The following is a 17876-nucleotide window of genomic DNA, read 5'->3' as shown; positions in this document are numbered from 1 at the left end:
GAAAATCCTGGACGGGTCGCCACTCCGACACAGGATACCAGCAACCTGGCACTCATTTTGCCGATCTGGGAAGGATGACAGGTCGAGTTAACCCCACCTGGTATTAATTCAACAGCAGAGCGAGATTTGAACTCAGGACCCTAGGATCCAAAGCCAACCACCCTAACCATTAATCCAACATCAGGCTTTGTCTCTTTAATGCCGTTATCTAGTTGATGCTTGTCAGTGTGGTTAACTGTATGAAACCTGCTAATGTTAATCATCTTAGTGTCACCTTAATCACATTTCGAATCCAACTAAAGTTTATCTGCACTTGGATTACTGGAGAGAGAGACAGAGAGACAGAGAGACAGAGACACAGAGAGACAGAGAGACAGAGAGACAGAGAGACAGAGAGACAGAGAGACAGAGAGACAGAGAGACAGAGAGACAGAGAGACAGAGAGAGAGCTCTTGGATCATTTGGTGATTGTGGTGCTGAACTTGCTTGGCCGAAAACCTCATATAAAACCTTTTGACTTTCACTCTTTGTTTACCGAAAGGACTTTGCTAGTCACACCCTATATTAATTGTTACAGGAAACAGACATTTACTTCAACGACCTGTGGGGACCTATCAGTCCATGCAGACTGTTAAAACAAACATTTTTCAACAGACTATAGCAACAGTTTCCGGTTTCCTTTCTCTCGGTTGAAACTAAAACAATCATCGAGTTAGCCAGGGTGTGCCCCTATGGGTTGGTATCTCGGTTAGATTCCCTGCCTCGGAATAAAATGAAGAGATGACTCCATCCAATCCAAAACTCTCGACATCATCGACGTTTCTCTCAAAGCAGAGTCACAGGGTTTGTTGTTCTATCTCACCGCAGACAGGTTGGTGGCATCTCTCCTTTCTGCCACCTCTCGTCTACTCTTGCTCAACCTGTCTTTTCAGCTCTATTCTCCTCCAGGATGATTCCTTTATTCAATTATATCCCACTTTGTTAATGTTACAAAATTCTGGTTTGCTTCTCAACTCTACTCCTTTGTTTCTCTTTTCTCCTTCCTGTAGAACCATTCTCCTCAAGCCAATCCATTCCCATTCTTCCCTTTTGGCCTTCAAGACACCAGTTCACTGCCATCTCGCATCATCTTCCATCCCTACCCATGTTTCCTTCCTCCGATAATCCCCGTCCCACGCCGATAGCTACCCCTCTTCCTTGCAGTTTGCTCTTTAATTATCCTATCTCCTCCTTCATCGTTTGTTCATCTCCTCGTTTGTTCATCTCCTCGTTTCACAGCTACACTGTCAGTATGTTACACTGTTATGAGTCGTTGCCTTTCCCTTCCTCGAGCCAATCATATATATATATATATATATATATATATATATATATATATATATATATATATATATATATATATATATATATATATATATACATATATATATATATATATATATATATATATATATATATATATATATATATATATATATATATATATATATACATATATATACATATATATACATATATATATATATACACATATATATGTATATACACACATACATATATATATATATATATATATATATATATATATATATATATATATATATATATATATATATATATATATATATATACATATATATACACACAGTAGACTAGGCGCAAGTCGTCATCATCGGGACCGAGAAAAAAGTGACGACTTAGAAATGTGACGACTGACTCGTATGCAAACATTCATGATGACTGTGGGGTGAAGGATGAAGTCGCGCGTGGCCTGGACACATGTGTGTGAGAGCCGGCTATTGTACCAAAAGGAAAACACAATCCTCGGGGCATAGGTGGGGGTTCATTGGTGAGTTGGAAAGTGATCAAGCAAAGATGGAATTCATGAATCAGTTTATCAAAAGTAAAGATAATGAACAACTCTAAGACAACTCGTATACCATCGGTGATGGTATGGTGACAAATTACATGACACACAGTCATCGTGGTGATGATTACCACTCAATGCCTATGTGTAAGTGAGTGCGGTAATGTACAAAACAAGCCAATATAAAACCATGATCGGACTTCAACACGAAGCTCGTTGATCCTTTACTCCTTCATGAAGTAATCCGTTATGTTTGACTGCCTCAAACTCTTGGGCATCTGGTGCATGAGAAAGGACTCAAACCGGTCATTGTATTCCATGATGTTGTCTGGGCAATCCTCCACCAAAAGACAGTATCGGCGCATCACATCCAGACAGTATCGGCGAATCCACGCTGCCTGATTCGCTGCACTTCTTGACCTTGCCGATTCCCCACCTCACTTTGAATCTGTCTATCCAGTGCATCGGCAAGGTCTCGGCATCATCATGCCCGAGGTCCACAGCGAATTGACGTGCCTTCAGCAGCAACATTTCACCGTCCAACCGAATATTTGGCTGAGCCGACATTTGCTGAAACCAGATGATAAGCGCGTCATCGACATCTTCAAAGGACACACATTTCACGCGTTTCACATTTACCACCGGCCTCGTGATCTTCTCCACTTGTCCAAATATCTTGCCCTTATTCTTTAAGATATCGTTCAATGTCTACCGTTTGACGTCCAACTTCTCAGCTATGGCTGTTTTCTTCATCAGTGGATTTGCCTCGCAAAACTGGATAATGTCGTATTTTTCTTGGTAGGTTTTAGTTGTAAGCTTACGCTTAGTCGCCATTGTCCTGGCTGCAGTGTGATCAACGTGTGTACGCAGTTAGAAATAGCCTATCACTGGCGGTGTAAACCAATGAGTGAGCATCACGATTCCATGAAATCGGGATTCTCACGAGGCAGCAGTTCCGTGTGACGAGTTCGGAGTGGTAATTTACTTGAGTTTCCATTACGCGGGAATGGACAACATCTGACGACTTAGAGAGGGATGACCCTTTATTCAAAGGGATTTAACATGAGATGAATTCGGGACTTTTTGACGCTGCCGACTTAGGCGAAGTGACGAGTTACACGCTGCCGACTTACGCCTAGTCGACTGTATACACACACACACACACACACACACACACACACACACACACACACACACACACACACACACACACACACACACACACACACACACACACACACACACACACACACACACACACACACACACGTTGACTCGAAAGAAGGGATGTGAATGTTCAGTTAATTTTACGTTAATGATAAGGATGGGGTTAGTATGTCGACAATAAAGTAAATTGCTCGATGGGTTAATGCATTGCGTACACTACAAGGGGAATGATCGGACAAATGGCATCATCTTCTGTTTAGGTTTTCTTGTACATGCTCGGGTCTTGTTATAATGAAGAAATACATTGTGTACATCAGTGTTGTTATCGAAAATTCTATATAAATGGGATTCCGCACAGAGTTTCCCACCACTACCATAAAAAAAACAGTTCTAAAAACTTTTTAAACGACGTTCGCTCAGCACTCCTGGCACGTGAACACGACGTGCCGCAGTGACATCATCCATTTAAGGAGGACTACGATAGTGCGACCAGAGATGATGTTATGAAGGCAAGAATTGAAGCTTCGGTGACTCTGGGTAAAACATTTGTGAATGTTTGCAATGTCATGGAGTAGATATGTAATATATATATATATATATATATATATATATATATATATATATATATATATATATATATATATATATATATATATATATATATATATATATATATATATATATATATATATATATATATATATATATATATATATTTGGTTTTTTTTCAGTGAAACAAAATTTGCATTCAGGATCCACCGAAGTTACAAACTTGTGAAGTTCAAGCAAAATATCAGGATTGAGTGAGAAGTATCAATTCCACTGTGCTCGTATTCGATTAAAAAAAAAAAAAAACGAATTTCTGCTCGTCCACGATTGGATGTCATGGAAGCAAATTCAGACATTTACTTCTTTGGTATGCAGCACAAGGCTGCTGGGTAGCATAATTGGCTGAGGGTGTGGCTGTGCTGCTAATGCAATGCCCCCTGCTGGTTAGAGGAGGAACTTGTAATTTGTTCAGGGTGCCGGCGATAGCTCGCCAACTCTTCGTGAAGGACACCATGGGATCTTTATCGTTTGGCAACTAATGCTGGCAGACGAAATATTTTACGATCAATGCATTTTTCGATATGAAATGAGAGGTATAATTTGGATCATTGGCATAGCAATATAAATTGATATTTTTGTGAAGCATAATATTGCCAAGAGGTTGCAGAGAGCAAGTAGATAGAACAAGACCCCCCCCCCCCCGTAAGTGGGGCCTCCGGAATATTGATCGATATACGATGCAGGGAAAACAATGCAGGTCAAATTGATACGAATGAGGAGGTTCTTCAAAGTCGAAACATAAACTTCAAAAGTAACCATTAAAAAAAAAAAGTTGCGGAGCAGAGGAAGAGAAGAGAAAAGTCATATGTAACGAACCAATGTGACAGTTTTCCCCTTCAAATCCAGGCAAGCACTGGCACCGGTACTTGTTTGGCTCGACGTTGATGCAGGTGGCACCATTGAGGCAAGGACTGTGAGTTCCACAGTAGTTAAGGTCTGCAAGGAACAACACACGCTCATCACATACGTGATGCATTAACACTTTACCGATTTAAATGGTGAAAGTGATGTGGATCAAAGGTTTGCACATGGAAGTGGGGAAGGTTCATGAGGTGCACAAAGTCAACGACTGTCCATACGTCTGTATACCTCGGTGTTTCCTCTATCGTTTCCTTCTCAACCGAACATGGTTCTGGGATCCCAAGTTTACACAAAGGACTCGCATGCCCGAAACGTTGCTTCACCCTCCTTTCCACAGAGGACAATCATACCTCCCTGAACATTCGGTTGAGAAAGTTGATCATTGTTATTTTCCCACCGACAGGAACGACTCTGATCCTTATAAAGATGAGCTTTCCATTATTTGTCTATAGTCTACAACAGTGCTTGTAACTAATGTAATAGTTCACCGATGTCTATAACGTCGATGTTCTGCAGGTGATTTATGTACAAACTCAACCACGAGTCTTACACCAACGTAAATCATATGATTAGGGGTGTCTTGCGTCATGCTGACACATCACATGTTCGTTACGAGTCCACACATTCAAATGACTTTCAATCCGATGCATCTGGTCATACGGGAATACATGCGGTGATCTTGAGAAGACTTCCTCCACTGTGCCACATTCTGATGTAATTCATAAAACATGTGGCTTTAGGAGGCCTGGAAAAACAGATACTAGACAAACCAGGTTGTTTGCTACCTTCCATAGGTTGTCTGACCCACATCAACTAATTTTCAAAGTACTTTTTGACATAAAAAAAAGCTCTTTCTTATCTGTTTATGTTTTTTTTTTAACTCCTTGTCTACTACTTGTTTTGAAGCCATTTCATGGACGCTGTGTCGAAGGGTGTGCGGTTTCGTACCCATGTTGCAGAGGAGTCCACCCCAGTTGATTTTGCAGAAACATTTCCACGGCTTGTTGCCGCACGTGCCATGGAGACAGCCGGGGTAAGGGGTGCACTCGTCGCAACGCTCCCCCTGCCAGCCGTACTGGCATCTGGGGGGTCAGCAAGGTCAGCTGTGAGGTCAAAGGTCAGAGGGACAGAAGGACGAGGCTAGATTTGGGGTGACAGCCTGTGGGAAATGGTAGAGCAGTGGAATTTGGATGGGGGCTATGAAGTCAGCTGCTGCTTCGAAAGTAAGTGGGAAAACCCCTTTTTAAAAAAAATTCCTTTAATCCACAAAGAACCATGTGAAGGTAATGAAAGACGTCAATATTCCACTCATTTGCAGTTTTGTGTGTAATAAAACAAGAAATAAGAGTGAACATCAGAGAATATACTTACTTGCATTCTCCTGGATTGTGGCAGTGCCCATGCTCCGGATGACAGCCTCGTTTACATTTGGCTGCGGAAACACAAGTCGACGAATAAACAAACAGATATTCAAAACAGCATCTCCTCCAGTTAAAAATAAATATTTGTTTTTTGAAACCTTCCAAAACTTAATTTAACAATTAACTCATCTTTGACGTACTATCCCCAATTATCACCATTACCTTGGTCAAACTCAAAAGGCACATAGCATGATCTGTGGATTAACCTTACGTTTAGTAAATTCCATGGGTACATGTATTATAAAACCATTTACTTTGAAGTCAGCGTTAGGGGCACAAAGTCCAACAATGTCAAAATCGGCATTTTCCTTACACCATCGACGAACAGTGATCTCGCAAAAGTGATGTGGCTCGGAGTCGCTCAAGCCTTGAACAGACACTTATAATGGTTTTCCTTCATATTTGAATTTATACGTGCATATGAATTACCCCTTTGCCCTTCCAGCCAAACGAAGCTGCATAAAGCAACCGAGAAAAGCTACGCAAGATAAGCCCTTTGCTGTTTAAAAGCCCTACCAGGGTTCCTCCACAGATGCAGGCATTTACAAGGAGCACACAGATGAGAATCCCAATGCCACATGCCCACATCAGCCGGCGGAAAGGTTTCATCGCTCATTGTAAGCCGTCAGTGACAGTGTAGACAGAGAAGTGCACCACCAAGGCTGCCAAACATGTATCATGTGCAATGTAGATCACAGATAACATATACACAAAGGCCCAATAATGTCTCTCACCTTTAATCGGAAGGAACAACCAATCAGCTCTCATCTAATCGATTATAAAAAAAAAATCAAGAGAATACCATTATGAAGTCCTCGCTGCAGCTGGGTCTAGAGAGTTCATAGAACACTTTACCATGCGCAGTCTTGAGAAACAAGGACATGGGTGTGGTCTGCGAGCAGCAAATTTGCTTGGTCATGATGATGTAAAATGCTGTAATATTTTGTCCAAGTGCTGCTAAACAGAAGGGTTTTGAAAGTGTCAAAAAGACAATTTATGTTCTCCAGTGTTCAGGTATATAATTCAATTGAAATAAAATAAAGATTTTAAAGGTTGTCGAAAATTTTCGCAAGTTTTCCGCTGTTGAAGCAGCGTTTTTTTGATGCAGCCTCCTTGTTTGACACGTTCCATCAGTTCTTTGTGTCCTTTATGACGTTGCTAAAAAGAGTAAGTTTCCTGTTTGGAATGATTTTCAATTTTGTTTGACTGTCAGGCAGACAGAAAAAATAATAATCATAAGAAGATTTCTCTCCTCTCTGCGCATGAACGATCAAGAGAAATTCAGAGCCAAAGTACTGCAAAACGACATGTTTGTTTTCCGATTCGTGTTCATAATACTGCATAACATTCATTTGAAATTAGATTGTTCCTCAATCATAAAATGACATTTGTAGACAGACAGACAGACAGACAGAATAAATGAAATGTGATGAACATCAACAATTTACTCAAAGCCTCCACTTTTGTTTTCTCCTATTCTATCAATGCTAACTGTTATTAATACAGCTTAGTTTGGGTGAGAAGAAACCAAGCTTGTCATTCAACAATCCTTAATTCACATTGGTCAGAATATCCAAAAACTTGTGATCACAACTCAAAGTAAGCTACATGAGCAGTGATTATGAAGTGTTGTAGCTAATCCATCACATTGACCAATCTAATCGAATTGATGACTCATTGTCAGGTGCTCCTCATCATTAACATTAGGTGTTCCTCTTGACACATCCATAAAGCTGAAAGCCCATCTTTCATTCTGCAGAACACAGATCTATCAGGATTAACTGTTAAAAATGACGAACATTCCAGTAGAAGATCGCCATAGAATTTGGTTTCTGTATAGATAAGGGGAAACATTTAGTTTTCCTTTTCCAAACATAAGGAATAGCTCATATCACTCAATTTTCAAGGTGTGGTATACGAAGGACAATCAACAAGTACCGATAAACGTCATCTGCAGTTGACAAACCCAGTACTGTAAGACACAAAAAGCTGTTTAACAAGGATGAGCAGCACTTGAAGACAAAAAGGCTAAAATATAATATATAGTTAAGGAAAAGAAGGAAGACAAATGTTGAATCGACAACAGAACCCATTGAAGGCAGAAATCACAGGGGTCATTGTCCATCCATAAACAGAAAGAAGGTCACTTTTGAAATCAGGACTGAAAAGATGTGTAACAGTCAGAAAAATCTGTTAAGAAAGGGGAACATACTAAAAGGCTAAATATAGACAACAACACAGAAATTAGACTATGTAAAAATGGTGAAAGATGCTTTGGACAGATGAGTCAAACTTTGTTATTTGGCTATAATCAAAGACGGTATAGTGAGACGACGAAAAACTGAAATGTATAAAAAGACTTACTTAAAGCCAACAATTAAGCATAGAGGAGGGTCAATTCAAGTTCAAGTCATGTTGGAAAATTTCTGGTATATTGACTGCAGCAAAGCACAAGCAAAGTCTAATCCACCACGCTATCCCGAGTGGTGCAAGACTTTACTCCAAACTTCATCTTACAGCAAGATGATAATCAAAAACATTCAGCTGGAAAAAATTTTTTTTAAATACTTGCAAAGGAAAGAGGAAACTGGAATCCTTCAACACACGGAATGGCCGAACCAAAGCCCAAATCTCAATATCATTGAAGATGTACGGGACTGTTTTGACAAAGAAAAAGTAAAAAAGAATCCCAGCAAATTAGATGATCTTCGGAAGGTCTTGGAAGAAGTGTGGAACACCATTCCACAAGGGTTTTAACAAAATGATTTGTAAGTGTCGCTAGAAAAGTTTCAATGGTTTTGGAGGAAAAAGGTCGTCATACTTGCGATTAGTTTATATCAAGATATATCGTGTTTAAATAAGTTTTTTTTTTCTTCTCATAAAGGAGTACGTATTTGCATTGAACACAAAGTTTTAGTTTCCTTGCGCATCAGAGTAGAAAAATGCAAAATGTCTAAGACTTGCACAGCAGTGTATATCTTATTTTTGCGTGTTTAATGTTTGGTACGAGTTTAGTCGATATGTATATAACATTACGATGTCTCAGATGACCAAAGAGGCAGTTATTTGCTCGGAATCTCCTATTACACTGGATAGGTGTGCTCGGCAGGTGTGTCTGAAACCTTGCTGTCCTGTCCAGCCTTCCTCTGCTTCCGCTTTTCTTTAGACGTCTTCATTAGTCAAAACTCATATTCTACAGCATGTATTTTTCTTCGCCACTCATTCTTATGCTTGCCTGCAGACATGAACATACTTGTGTGTAATCGGTATCATTATATTTTTCCGGATTGATTTTGCTGATAAAATATTCCTGCACAGGGTGATGAAATAAACTTGCTTCGTCATTGCTTGCGAATTGCTTGTTCAGCTTCAGACCACAGTGAGCAGTTGGCGTGCTTCCCATACACACGGGCTGCAACATTCCTCCGAGTTTGTTTCAGCAAATGATCTGATATGCCAACGATTCTTTCATTCCATTTATCTTCCCCAATCACTTGATGTTCAGAGCTTTACTCTCACCTTCGGTAAGCTACATATTTTCGTTGTGTACAATTGCCCTGCATAATTTCTCGGTGAGTTTATTTTGTAATTTTTTTTTGTGAAACATGTGACCTTGATCCTTCATCTTCCTTTCCCAGTGTCATTTGATATCTCGGTAAATAATTTAGCCAGGGTACCAGCGCACGATGATTAAATTATTAAGAATTTAGATTAAAGCATGACGAATGGACGCTGCTCCTTTAATTAATAGATTATAGTGACGCAAACAGACATTAACATGAAGTGAAAGAGTGTAAAGTAAAAAAAACTTGCACTGAATAGATGAGGAAATTGAATCCAAACCAGTTGAGGAAAGAAAGCTGGTAAGTGGAATGAATTGGCCGGATGGTTTATTACTTTGCTTCATTGTCCTCGCAAGCGAATGAAAATGATGTGAACACGTATGGCCAAAAATAAATGTACAAGGAAAAGGTAAAACCTTAAACTAATGAACAGGATTGAGATGAAGTAAAAAAAAAAAGGAAAAATAATAAAATTTATCAAACGGTTTAGAGTCCTATCAACACCTTGCTTGCAGTCTGGTCCGGTCCAGCCATCCACACAAGTTTTGTTTCCCATTTTGTCACAAACAAAATGGCCGACAAAGTCGAAGCGTGGACGGCAGAAGTGCGTGCAGTCTCCTCTGTAGTAGTTCTCCTGGCAGCGTACTCTGACTTCGTATTGTAGCACCATATCCTTGCGACGGTGAGTGAATGAACGCCACACCTCACCAGGCTGGGCCTCACCCACACTTAAAACACGTTCCAGAAGCATCGTGTCTGGGAAGAGAGAATGGACAAATGGGGCATCCTTTAAAATATAAACAAACGTGGATATCATGCGACAACAAATTCCAGATCAACTACATAGTCAGGAAATAAGTAAACAGGTAGTAACAGTCGAGAATAACAGACACCTCTGTACCTGCCCCACTATTCCCTCTCCCATATCACTCATACTCTCCTCTGACCTACAACCCATTCCACCATCAAGAGAAATTCAGTAAATAAACTGAATCAGCGGCACAACCATGCCACCCCCCCCACTCCCGCACCCTGAGCCAATGATGCTACTCGCAGCCATGTGCTGCATACAAAATAACTACAAGGGCACTCGGTGGAGCACACACTGCGCCAGGCTGATTAATTTAAGTTTTGTATCCCAATGATAGGACTGGTCTGGATTCGGACCTGAACTAAAATGTTATCGGCTTGTTCTCGTCACCGAACCAACTCATCCACCAAGTTTCGTCCAAATCCATCCATCACTTTCTCAGATATCATCCTATATATCGTTTGAGCCCAATCACTCAATGGTGAAAAATCACTTTAAAATTCTCAGATTCTGATCTTCACCAAAATCGAATCATTCCATCTTCACCAAATTTTGTCCGAATCTGTCCAAAACCTCTTGAGATATCTTGTTCACAAACAAAGACAGACAAACACACAGAAAGGGGTAAAAACATAACCTCCATCAATCTTTGGTGGCGGAAGTAATAATAATAATTATTATAATAATGTTAAAAACTGTAACAACTGAACGCATTCAAATAGGAGAATGGATCCCATGTTGAATCGAAAGAGAACGAGACATTCCTTTGTTCATTGCATCATCTGCCGGTAAGATAACACCCCCCCCCCCCCAAAAAAAAAAGACTTTCGAAGCAAGTTAACAAGGGATGGCCACATTACAAGAGTTAACTGATTTGAGGAAAAATTTGAGAGACACTAAAAATATTGATATCATGGAGTTTATCGACTTGGTCTTCACCAGCAGGACCCAATGAAGTGGCACAAGTCATGTGATGCAAGTTACACCAGCGAAGAAAAGATAGCAAGACCACAAAAGCCTCGTGGAACTTCGCAGCATGGCACAGATACCGATACCATGCAATACAAACCCGGTAGAGAATGTCAAACACCAAAAGTATCTGGACAGTACTGTAAAGCCAGTGAACTGGGATGCATGTTTTGCCAAGTCTTTGATTAAAAGCAAAAAGTGTCTTCAATCGCAACATTCAAGATGAGCCAACCGTATAAATGGAAGCAGCTCAATAGGACTTCCCTTTAAGTGTGATCTTGGCGAGTCAATGGCCGAACAGCCACCGATGGAAAATACCGTCCTTATTGTTACAAAACATTCACAAGTAGTACAGGCTCATCGAAAGCCAAATCCTAATTTACAACGCAGACATCACAATGATTTGGTTAGTAATGGAACTCGAACAATCAGCTCAAACAGGCCATGTTTTGGGACTCGATGAAATGTGGAAACGGACCTCCATACCTGCTGATGGTGCTGCTGTTGCAATGCCTCTGTGCTTTATCAGCCAAAACATAATATTTGAGGAGAAATTCCAAGCTCTTGTTGATGGTGTATTTCACTTTTTCCCCACAAAGAGTTCAATCGATTGAACAAAGGAACACGATACGAGTTCCAGAAAAGTTTCGCCATTTATTACGATTTACCATGGCAGCTCAACATGAGGTAACCATTCTGGTCTGTCAGCCACATAATGATGCGTTTATTACTCTGTTGCGGTTCTACAAAACCACCTGCCTCAAATGCAATGGCACCCAACATACAGTGACCCCAGGCAGTTATTTTGTTTGTCTTCGTGCAGTTAGACCTCCCCTCACGTCGACTGGGCTAACGGGATGAAGTGCATTGCGTAGGCCACAAAGTTAGGTCTATTAACTATCTCAATCTCATATTCTGATTTCTACTCTAACCCTTTCCTTTTAGCTGTGGTACAAAACAAGCAAGCAAACGCGCGCGCGCACACACACACACACACACACACACACACACACACACACACACACACACACACACACACACACACACACACCCACACACACACACACACACACACACACACACACACACACACACACACACACACACACCATTCAATATGTGATTGAATAATAAGCACACCACAATGCCTCCCGTGGCTTGGAACCACCACAAACCACGACACACTCCACCGCGCGCCATTATTTCATTCAAATCTGTGCGCCAATTTCCAACCGGTAGCTTACCTTACTTCACACCTCGCTCAGCAAACCTCACCACTTCGACCACAAATGCCTCCCGCACACGGGAAAAATATTCCCACACCTCCTCGCACCTCTGCATTGAAACAATTCGCCACTCTATATTGAGGAGTGCCGCACGACTCGGACTGTCCTCGGGACCGCGCGATGTGAGGCCGAGCAACAGACGTGAATAACTCGACCGCATCTCACCGGGGATGTCCCGGGTGAGCACGCGGAATTGATACGACCCTCGTCCAGTCACCAAACCATGGCAAGTTAAGGGCGGGGGAGGTAGCAGGAAGGGCGATTCAGAAGTTTGGTATAGGGCCCAGGTGTGCATTTGGGCTCATGAGAGGGGGCCCGTGGGTGGCTGGGAAAGTCTGTTGCTGTTAGACATTCCGACTGCACTCGGAGAGCGCATTCAGGGCCAGGGTGCCGGCTCAAGGAGCATACGCAATGTTGAGTCAGGAGCTCCGAACCGTGTCAAACCGGATGGGTGACTGAGACAGTTACCGGTCCCAGAGCCTGGCATGGCATGGCTAAGGCCACTGTGGCCCAACAGAGGAGCAGGATTTGGGTCACAGCACGTTGCTTGCGGGTCATTGCCCCAACCTTCACCCGCGGCTTATAAAAGGTGGAGCGTGGAGCCATTCACTCTTCTTCTCTGCTCTTCGTTGGCTTCTCTTCGTTGCCTTCTCTTCATTTCCTCCCCTTAGCTGGCTCTTCCCTCGCTGTCCCGCTCTTGGTGTGCGATTGCCAGGACGTTCTCCTTCTTGAGAGCCTGATCCGGGGTGACTGCCTTGACTCCTTGCTGTGTTGTAACGGTCCACCACCCCCTTGCAGCCAGACGGACCAGTGCAGAGCGCACGTTGCTACGAGCCCCGGCAAAGTGACTAAGCCAGAGATAACGTGTCACATCTCGAGGTGCCGGAGCATCCCACGGGGGCACACACTACACAAACAGACCTATACATGGCTTGGTTAAGGATCGTTCACCTCACGCATCTTCTCTCCCCTCTCTCTATCTAGTCTTCTTTGGGCGCACAAAGCATCATTACCGACTCGCATTCCCATTTTCCTCTGGCACGACACCACACCTCCCACACCTTAGACACCACCAGTATTCCTCGCTCCTACCTTTCCCTAAGCGTACTAGGTTGCGTTGCTCCGCCGACCACGCGAGGTATTTGTAGGCCATTTGTCCGCATCTGGTCTCTTTCTCTCTGGGCTATATCTAATCTTCCTTGGGTGTGTGTGCGTGTGCATGAGCGTGTGCGTGTGCATGAGATGGTGCCTGTTCAAGTTTAAGTTAAGATTGTAGACGTTCCAAAGGGATAAGTCTGCTCTGTGTCTGCTTTTGTAAGATTGCTTGCCTTTTGCCGCACCCCACAAATTCCTTGCTTTCCCTGCTGTACATCCAAATAAACCCAATTCACTGTACCACATACTTTTCCTCGCCATTGTAAATAAATGCTTTGTATAGAAATGTTCCCAGCTCGTTTTTGTCTTTTCCTCCATTGGTCCAGCATGGTTCGCACTCCAGTTTAGCCAGGACGTTATCCCCCAACAATCTGTTCCCAAGCCGGTACATTCTTGGCAGTTACTCTTGGCTGCATCTGATCTGATAAGGTGATCCGGTTTGAGCAAGTGCGTACCGAGGGCGTGTCTTCCGCTAATTAAATCACATGATCTTTAGGTAAATGGTATCAGACGGAGTGACCTTAAGTCACGTGGTCAAGTTATTGGCATTCATGGTCGATTCGCGACCTGCCGCCGAAGTTATTCGTGTGCGACGGCCTGCAATTCAGGAGAATCTGGTGGGAACCCGAGGTAGCTCACCCCTCATGGTCTTCCTCACCCCTGACCCCGGGTCCACAACAACCCTCACCGAAGGAGAGAGTATTGCATTTGGGTCCATTTGTCAGTTTGTCTGCATAGAACTTTAGTGTTTTTCTCCGCAACTGCTATTTGGATTGAGATGAAATTTTCACCATAGGAGCGACGACTCGTGCGGAATGTTTTAATAATTACGTCATAGGTCATGTGGTGTGGCAGCCATGTTGGAAAAACTGAAAAACTTTGGACCACTGTCTGAAACCGCACCAAGGAAAAAATTTAAACTTGGCACATGGCAAGTACTCCTCATGGAGAGTAAGTGTGATTTTTATTACGATGTCATAGGTGCCCTCATTAAGATGTCATAATTGCATATGTATAACACTACTTCTGATGAGTATGAAAATTTTTGAGTGTCGTCCAGGGATGAATTGATGACGCCTTTAGTTGCGTGATTTGGCAGCCATATTGTTTTTTAAAAAAACAAAACACCTTCAAAAATCTTCTCTGAAGTAGCTGAACAGGTCGAGGCAAAACTTCCCAGGTATGACTGTCTATGCAGGAGGAGCAAAATCTTCACACATATCACACCATACATCACATAGTTTGGCAGCCATATTAGATTTACCCTAAAAGCTATTAAAAAAAAATCTTCTTCTCCAGAACAGCTGGACAGATCAAAGAAAACTTCACACTAATGTTCCCCAAGCCATGGGTGTTCAAGTTTGTTCAGGAATAATTGATGGGTCACATGGTTTGGCAGCCATATTGGATTGAAGGAAATATTATATAATGTTTTCTCTGGAACCACTCAGTCAATCGATGTGAAACTTCACACTTATGATCTAGTCATGATGGGGAATACATGTTTTAAATTTCAACTTGATCAGATGCATGGTCTGGCAGCCAGAATTATTTAATTTTTTGATCTGGGTTCTTTCTGGGTTTTTTATTTTTATTTTTTATTTTTGAATAAGGCTTACTTGGCTGTCCCTGGATGGGTTTGAGGGTAGAGGAGTAGCATCTGAAATGCGAATCCTATCCAGGTTCCGCCCGATGACTTCATCTTTGCTTCTTACTTGTTTGGGTTCCTTCTGATTACTCCAATGTGGTCTTCCATTTGATTTGAATATCTATTTGGTCTTTGAAGAGGTCCTATTTGGTCTTCCATTTGATTTGAATTTATTTTAATCCCATCCTAAATTCAATTTAATAATAATGAAAAATGTCATCGGTCAGGGTCAGGTGTCCGATCAAAGTGGGGTTGCATCAAAGGAAGACGTCTTGGTACCCGGTCATCACTGCGAGCAATTATAAAGTGGCAGTTCTAATTATGTCTCTTATTAATTACATAAGACACCAGTACACAAATGCCCCACAAAATACACCACACAAAACAGGTCCTGGTGAGGGTCGGCAATCTCTGCTCTTTTTCTTGTTGGAAATGGTACAGGTGGCACTCAGACTTAGATGTGATATGAAGAGTGAACCTGTCTTCAAAGGAGTTGATGTTACTGAAGAACAAGCAATGGCTTGTGTGTTAGAGATGCTTACATGTATGTTTGTCTGCTTCTTGTTGGACAGCAACATCCTGACGATGATGATGAGGATGAAAATCAGGAGGAACGTGCGGATGACAAGATGCATACCAAGGTCCTAAGTATTTCACAAGATTTAGTCTATAATACAAGTGGTGGTAAACACTGGACTCCAAACCATGTAGGCCTGGGTTGTACTGTGCACCAAGCTACATGATCACGGCAGCTCGTAGAGCTCTACTATAGTGTGAATCACATGGTCAGCTTTCAATAATGAACATTCATAGGATGCCAGTGTCCATCAGTAAATGGCGCTCATGGCACGTTACAAAATAAAAACATCTTAATCAGCAATAAAACAACAATTTATATAGTAAACAGAAACGATAGACTATTGATTAAATTAAAACTGTGTAGATGGTAGTCAAACCTACTCTAAATATCCAAAGCCAAACGTTAATATTGCAAGTCTCGTCGTGTCCATGGGTAACCAATGCTGCGAATCGGGTCGTGCCCGTGTGCAGGTCATTGCTGCAAGCCAGATTTATTATGCCCAGGTCAGTGCCGAAGCAGGAAGGCACCCACACACAGGCCGAAAGCGCCGGCCAGGATGCGCCCATGTATAGGACGAGGCCTCACCCACCACTGGAAACACCAAAGCAAGCACGACAAACAAGAAGCAAAAAGGCGAGCAGGCAACAGAACAGGTGAGCAGGCCCAAAGCGGGGCGAACAGGCCCGTAGTAGGTGAGTAGACGAGCAGGCCCAAGGAAGGTGACGAGCAGCAAAAGAGACAAATGAGGGGCAATAAACCAGACGAGCCGTGCCACCGACTGCCCAAGGCCCCTCAAGCTATGACAATATTAAGCAGATCGATGCAGCTTCCACAGAAAACTCTCAAATCAATGGACCCAAATCCATGAGCAGTTACACACCAAACTTAGCGCCTGGACGATTTGTACATTTCACTTGTGACAACATTGACATTTATGACTGTAGTTTGTGCTTGATAGTAACAATCATGGCAGTGAGATCCAGGAGGAGATGATAAGTTGTCAACTATCACACATACAAAGAATGACACTCGGTGTTCCTCCAGCAATGGAGGAACCTATTACAGCAAAATATCAATTAACTTTTCTCTCTTCTGTTTTTGAAAGGTTTCAGAAAACTTTCAAAGAATATATGCAGACTACTACCAACAGAAGTTTCAAATTCTGGTTGGAGTGCACAGATATGGTGCAGGTTATTTTCATACTTAGGTGAGCCTAGAGTCATGCAGTCTGGGAGTTACAGATGCATGAATTTCAGCAAAATTGGAATTTAACCAGGTAGATTACAGATAAGAGGCAAGAATGGTCAAACAGTGCTGGCAAACTGAAAGGTGGCATCACTGGTATAACCAAAGCTACAACAGCACTATGCAGGTGGGCCTTATCTTATAATCTAAGATCACATCGTACAACCAAACCAGAGACTCGGTTTAGAGGACACGTTCATCCACAATGAGGTCACCAAGAGGAGAATGAAGCGAGACAGTAATGTTGTTGCACATTAGTCCTCTTCAAAGTTTTACTCGAAAGAAGCAAACGAGGTTTTGGAGAGCATTGCTACTGAATATTTAGCATCACAACAGATTCAGCAGAGAACTCTTGACTGCCAAGCAACAAGGTAGAGACCAACTCAACGTCATTTATGAGCGACTTGCTCTTACAGAAGAGGGGAATACTGAGTTTCAAGATCCAATGCATAAAAATTGTCCTCTGACCTTTGCATCTTTGCACATCACCAAAAAAAAAAAAATGGACAAGAGGAGGGAGAGCAGAAAACACTCAAGGATGACAAATATATTCTCCAAAGATTCATAACAGCCTTCACAGCTGGCAGACAAGTGAATCAACATCAAATACTGAAACAACAGCTTTTGCCTGTACCTGTACCACTTACAGAAATAAATGGATCTCTTCACATTGGAAAAAAAAAATAGCTTCATC

The 17876-nt window shown here is 42.0% G+C and overlaps 1 protein-coding gene across 2 annotated transcripts in view; it reads right to left on the bottom strand.

Moving 5' to 3' along the window:
* Window positions 1-17876, bottom strand: part of LOC147020556 (protein serrate-like) — a 103339-nt gene that overhangs the window by 11980 nt on the left and 73483 nt on the right. For both annotated transcript variants that reach the window (XM_085895995.1, XM_085895996.1), the window contains 4 exons: window positions 9993-10244; window positions 5876-5936; window positions 5453-5586; window positions 4460-4579 (listed from right to left, as the gene is read on the bottom strand). In XM_085895995.1, the coding sequence (XP_085752121.1) occupies window positions 4460-4579; window positions 5453-5586; window positions 5876-5936; window positions 9993-10244 (567 nt within the window). The remainder of the gene's footprint in view (window positions 1-4459; window positions 4580-5452; window positions 5587-5875; window positions 5937-9992; window positions 10245-17876) is intronic.

Source organism: Eptatretus burgeri, chromosome 9 (genome assembly GCF_056783735.1).
Source record: "Eptatretus burgeri isolate ZD-2024b chromosome 9, Ebu_testis_v1, whole genome shotgun sequence".
NCBI lineage: Eukaryota > Metazoa > Chordata > Myxini > Myxiniformes > Myxinidae > Eptatretus > Eptatretus burgeri.
This window is presented reverse-complemented; position numbering and strand designations above follow the sequence as displayed.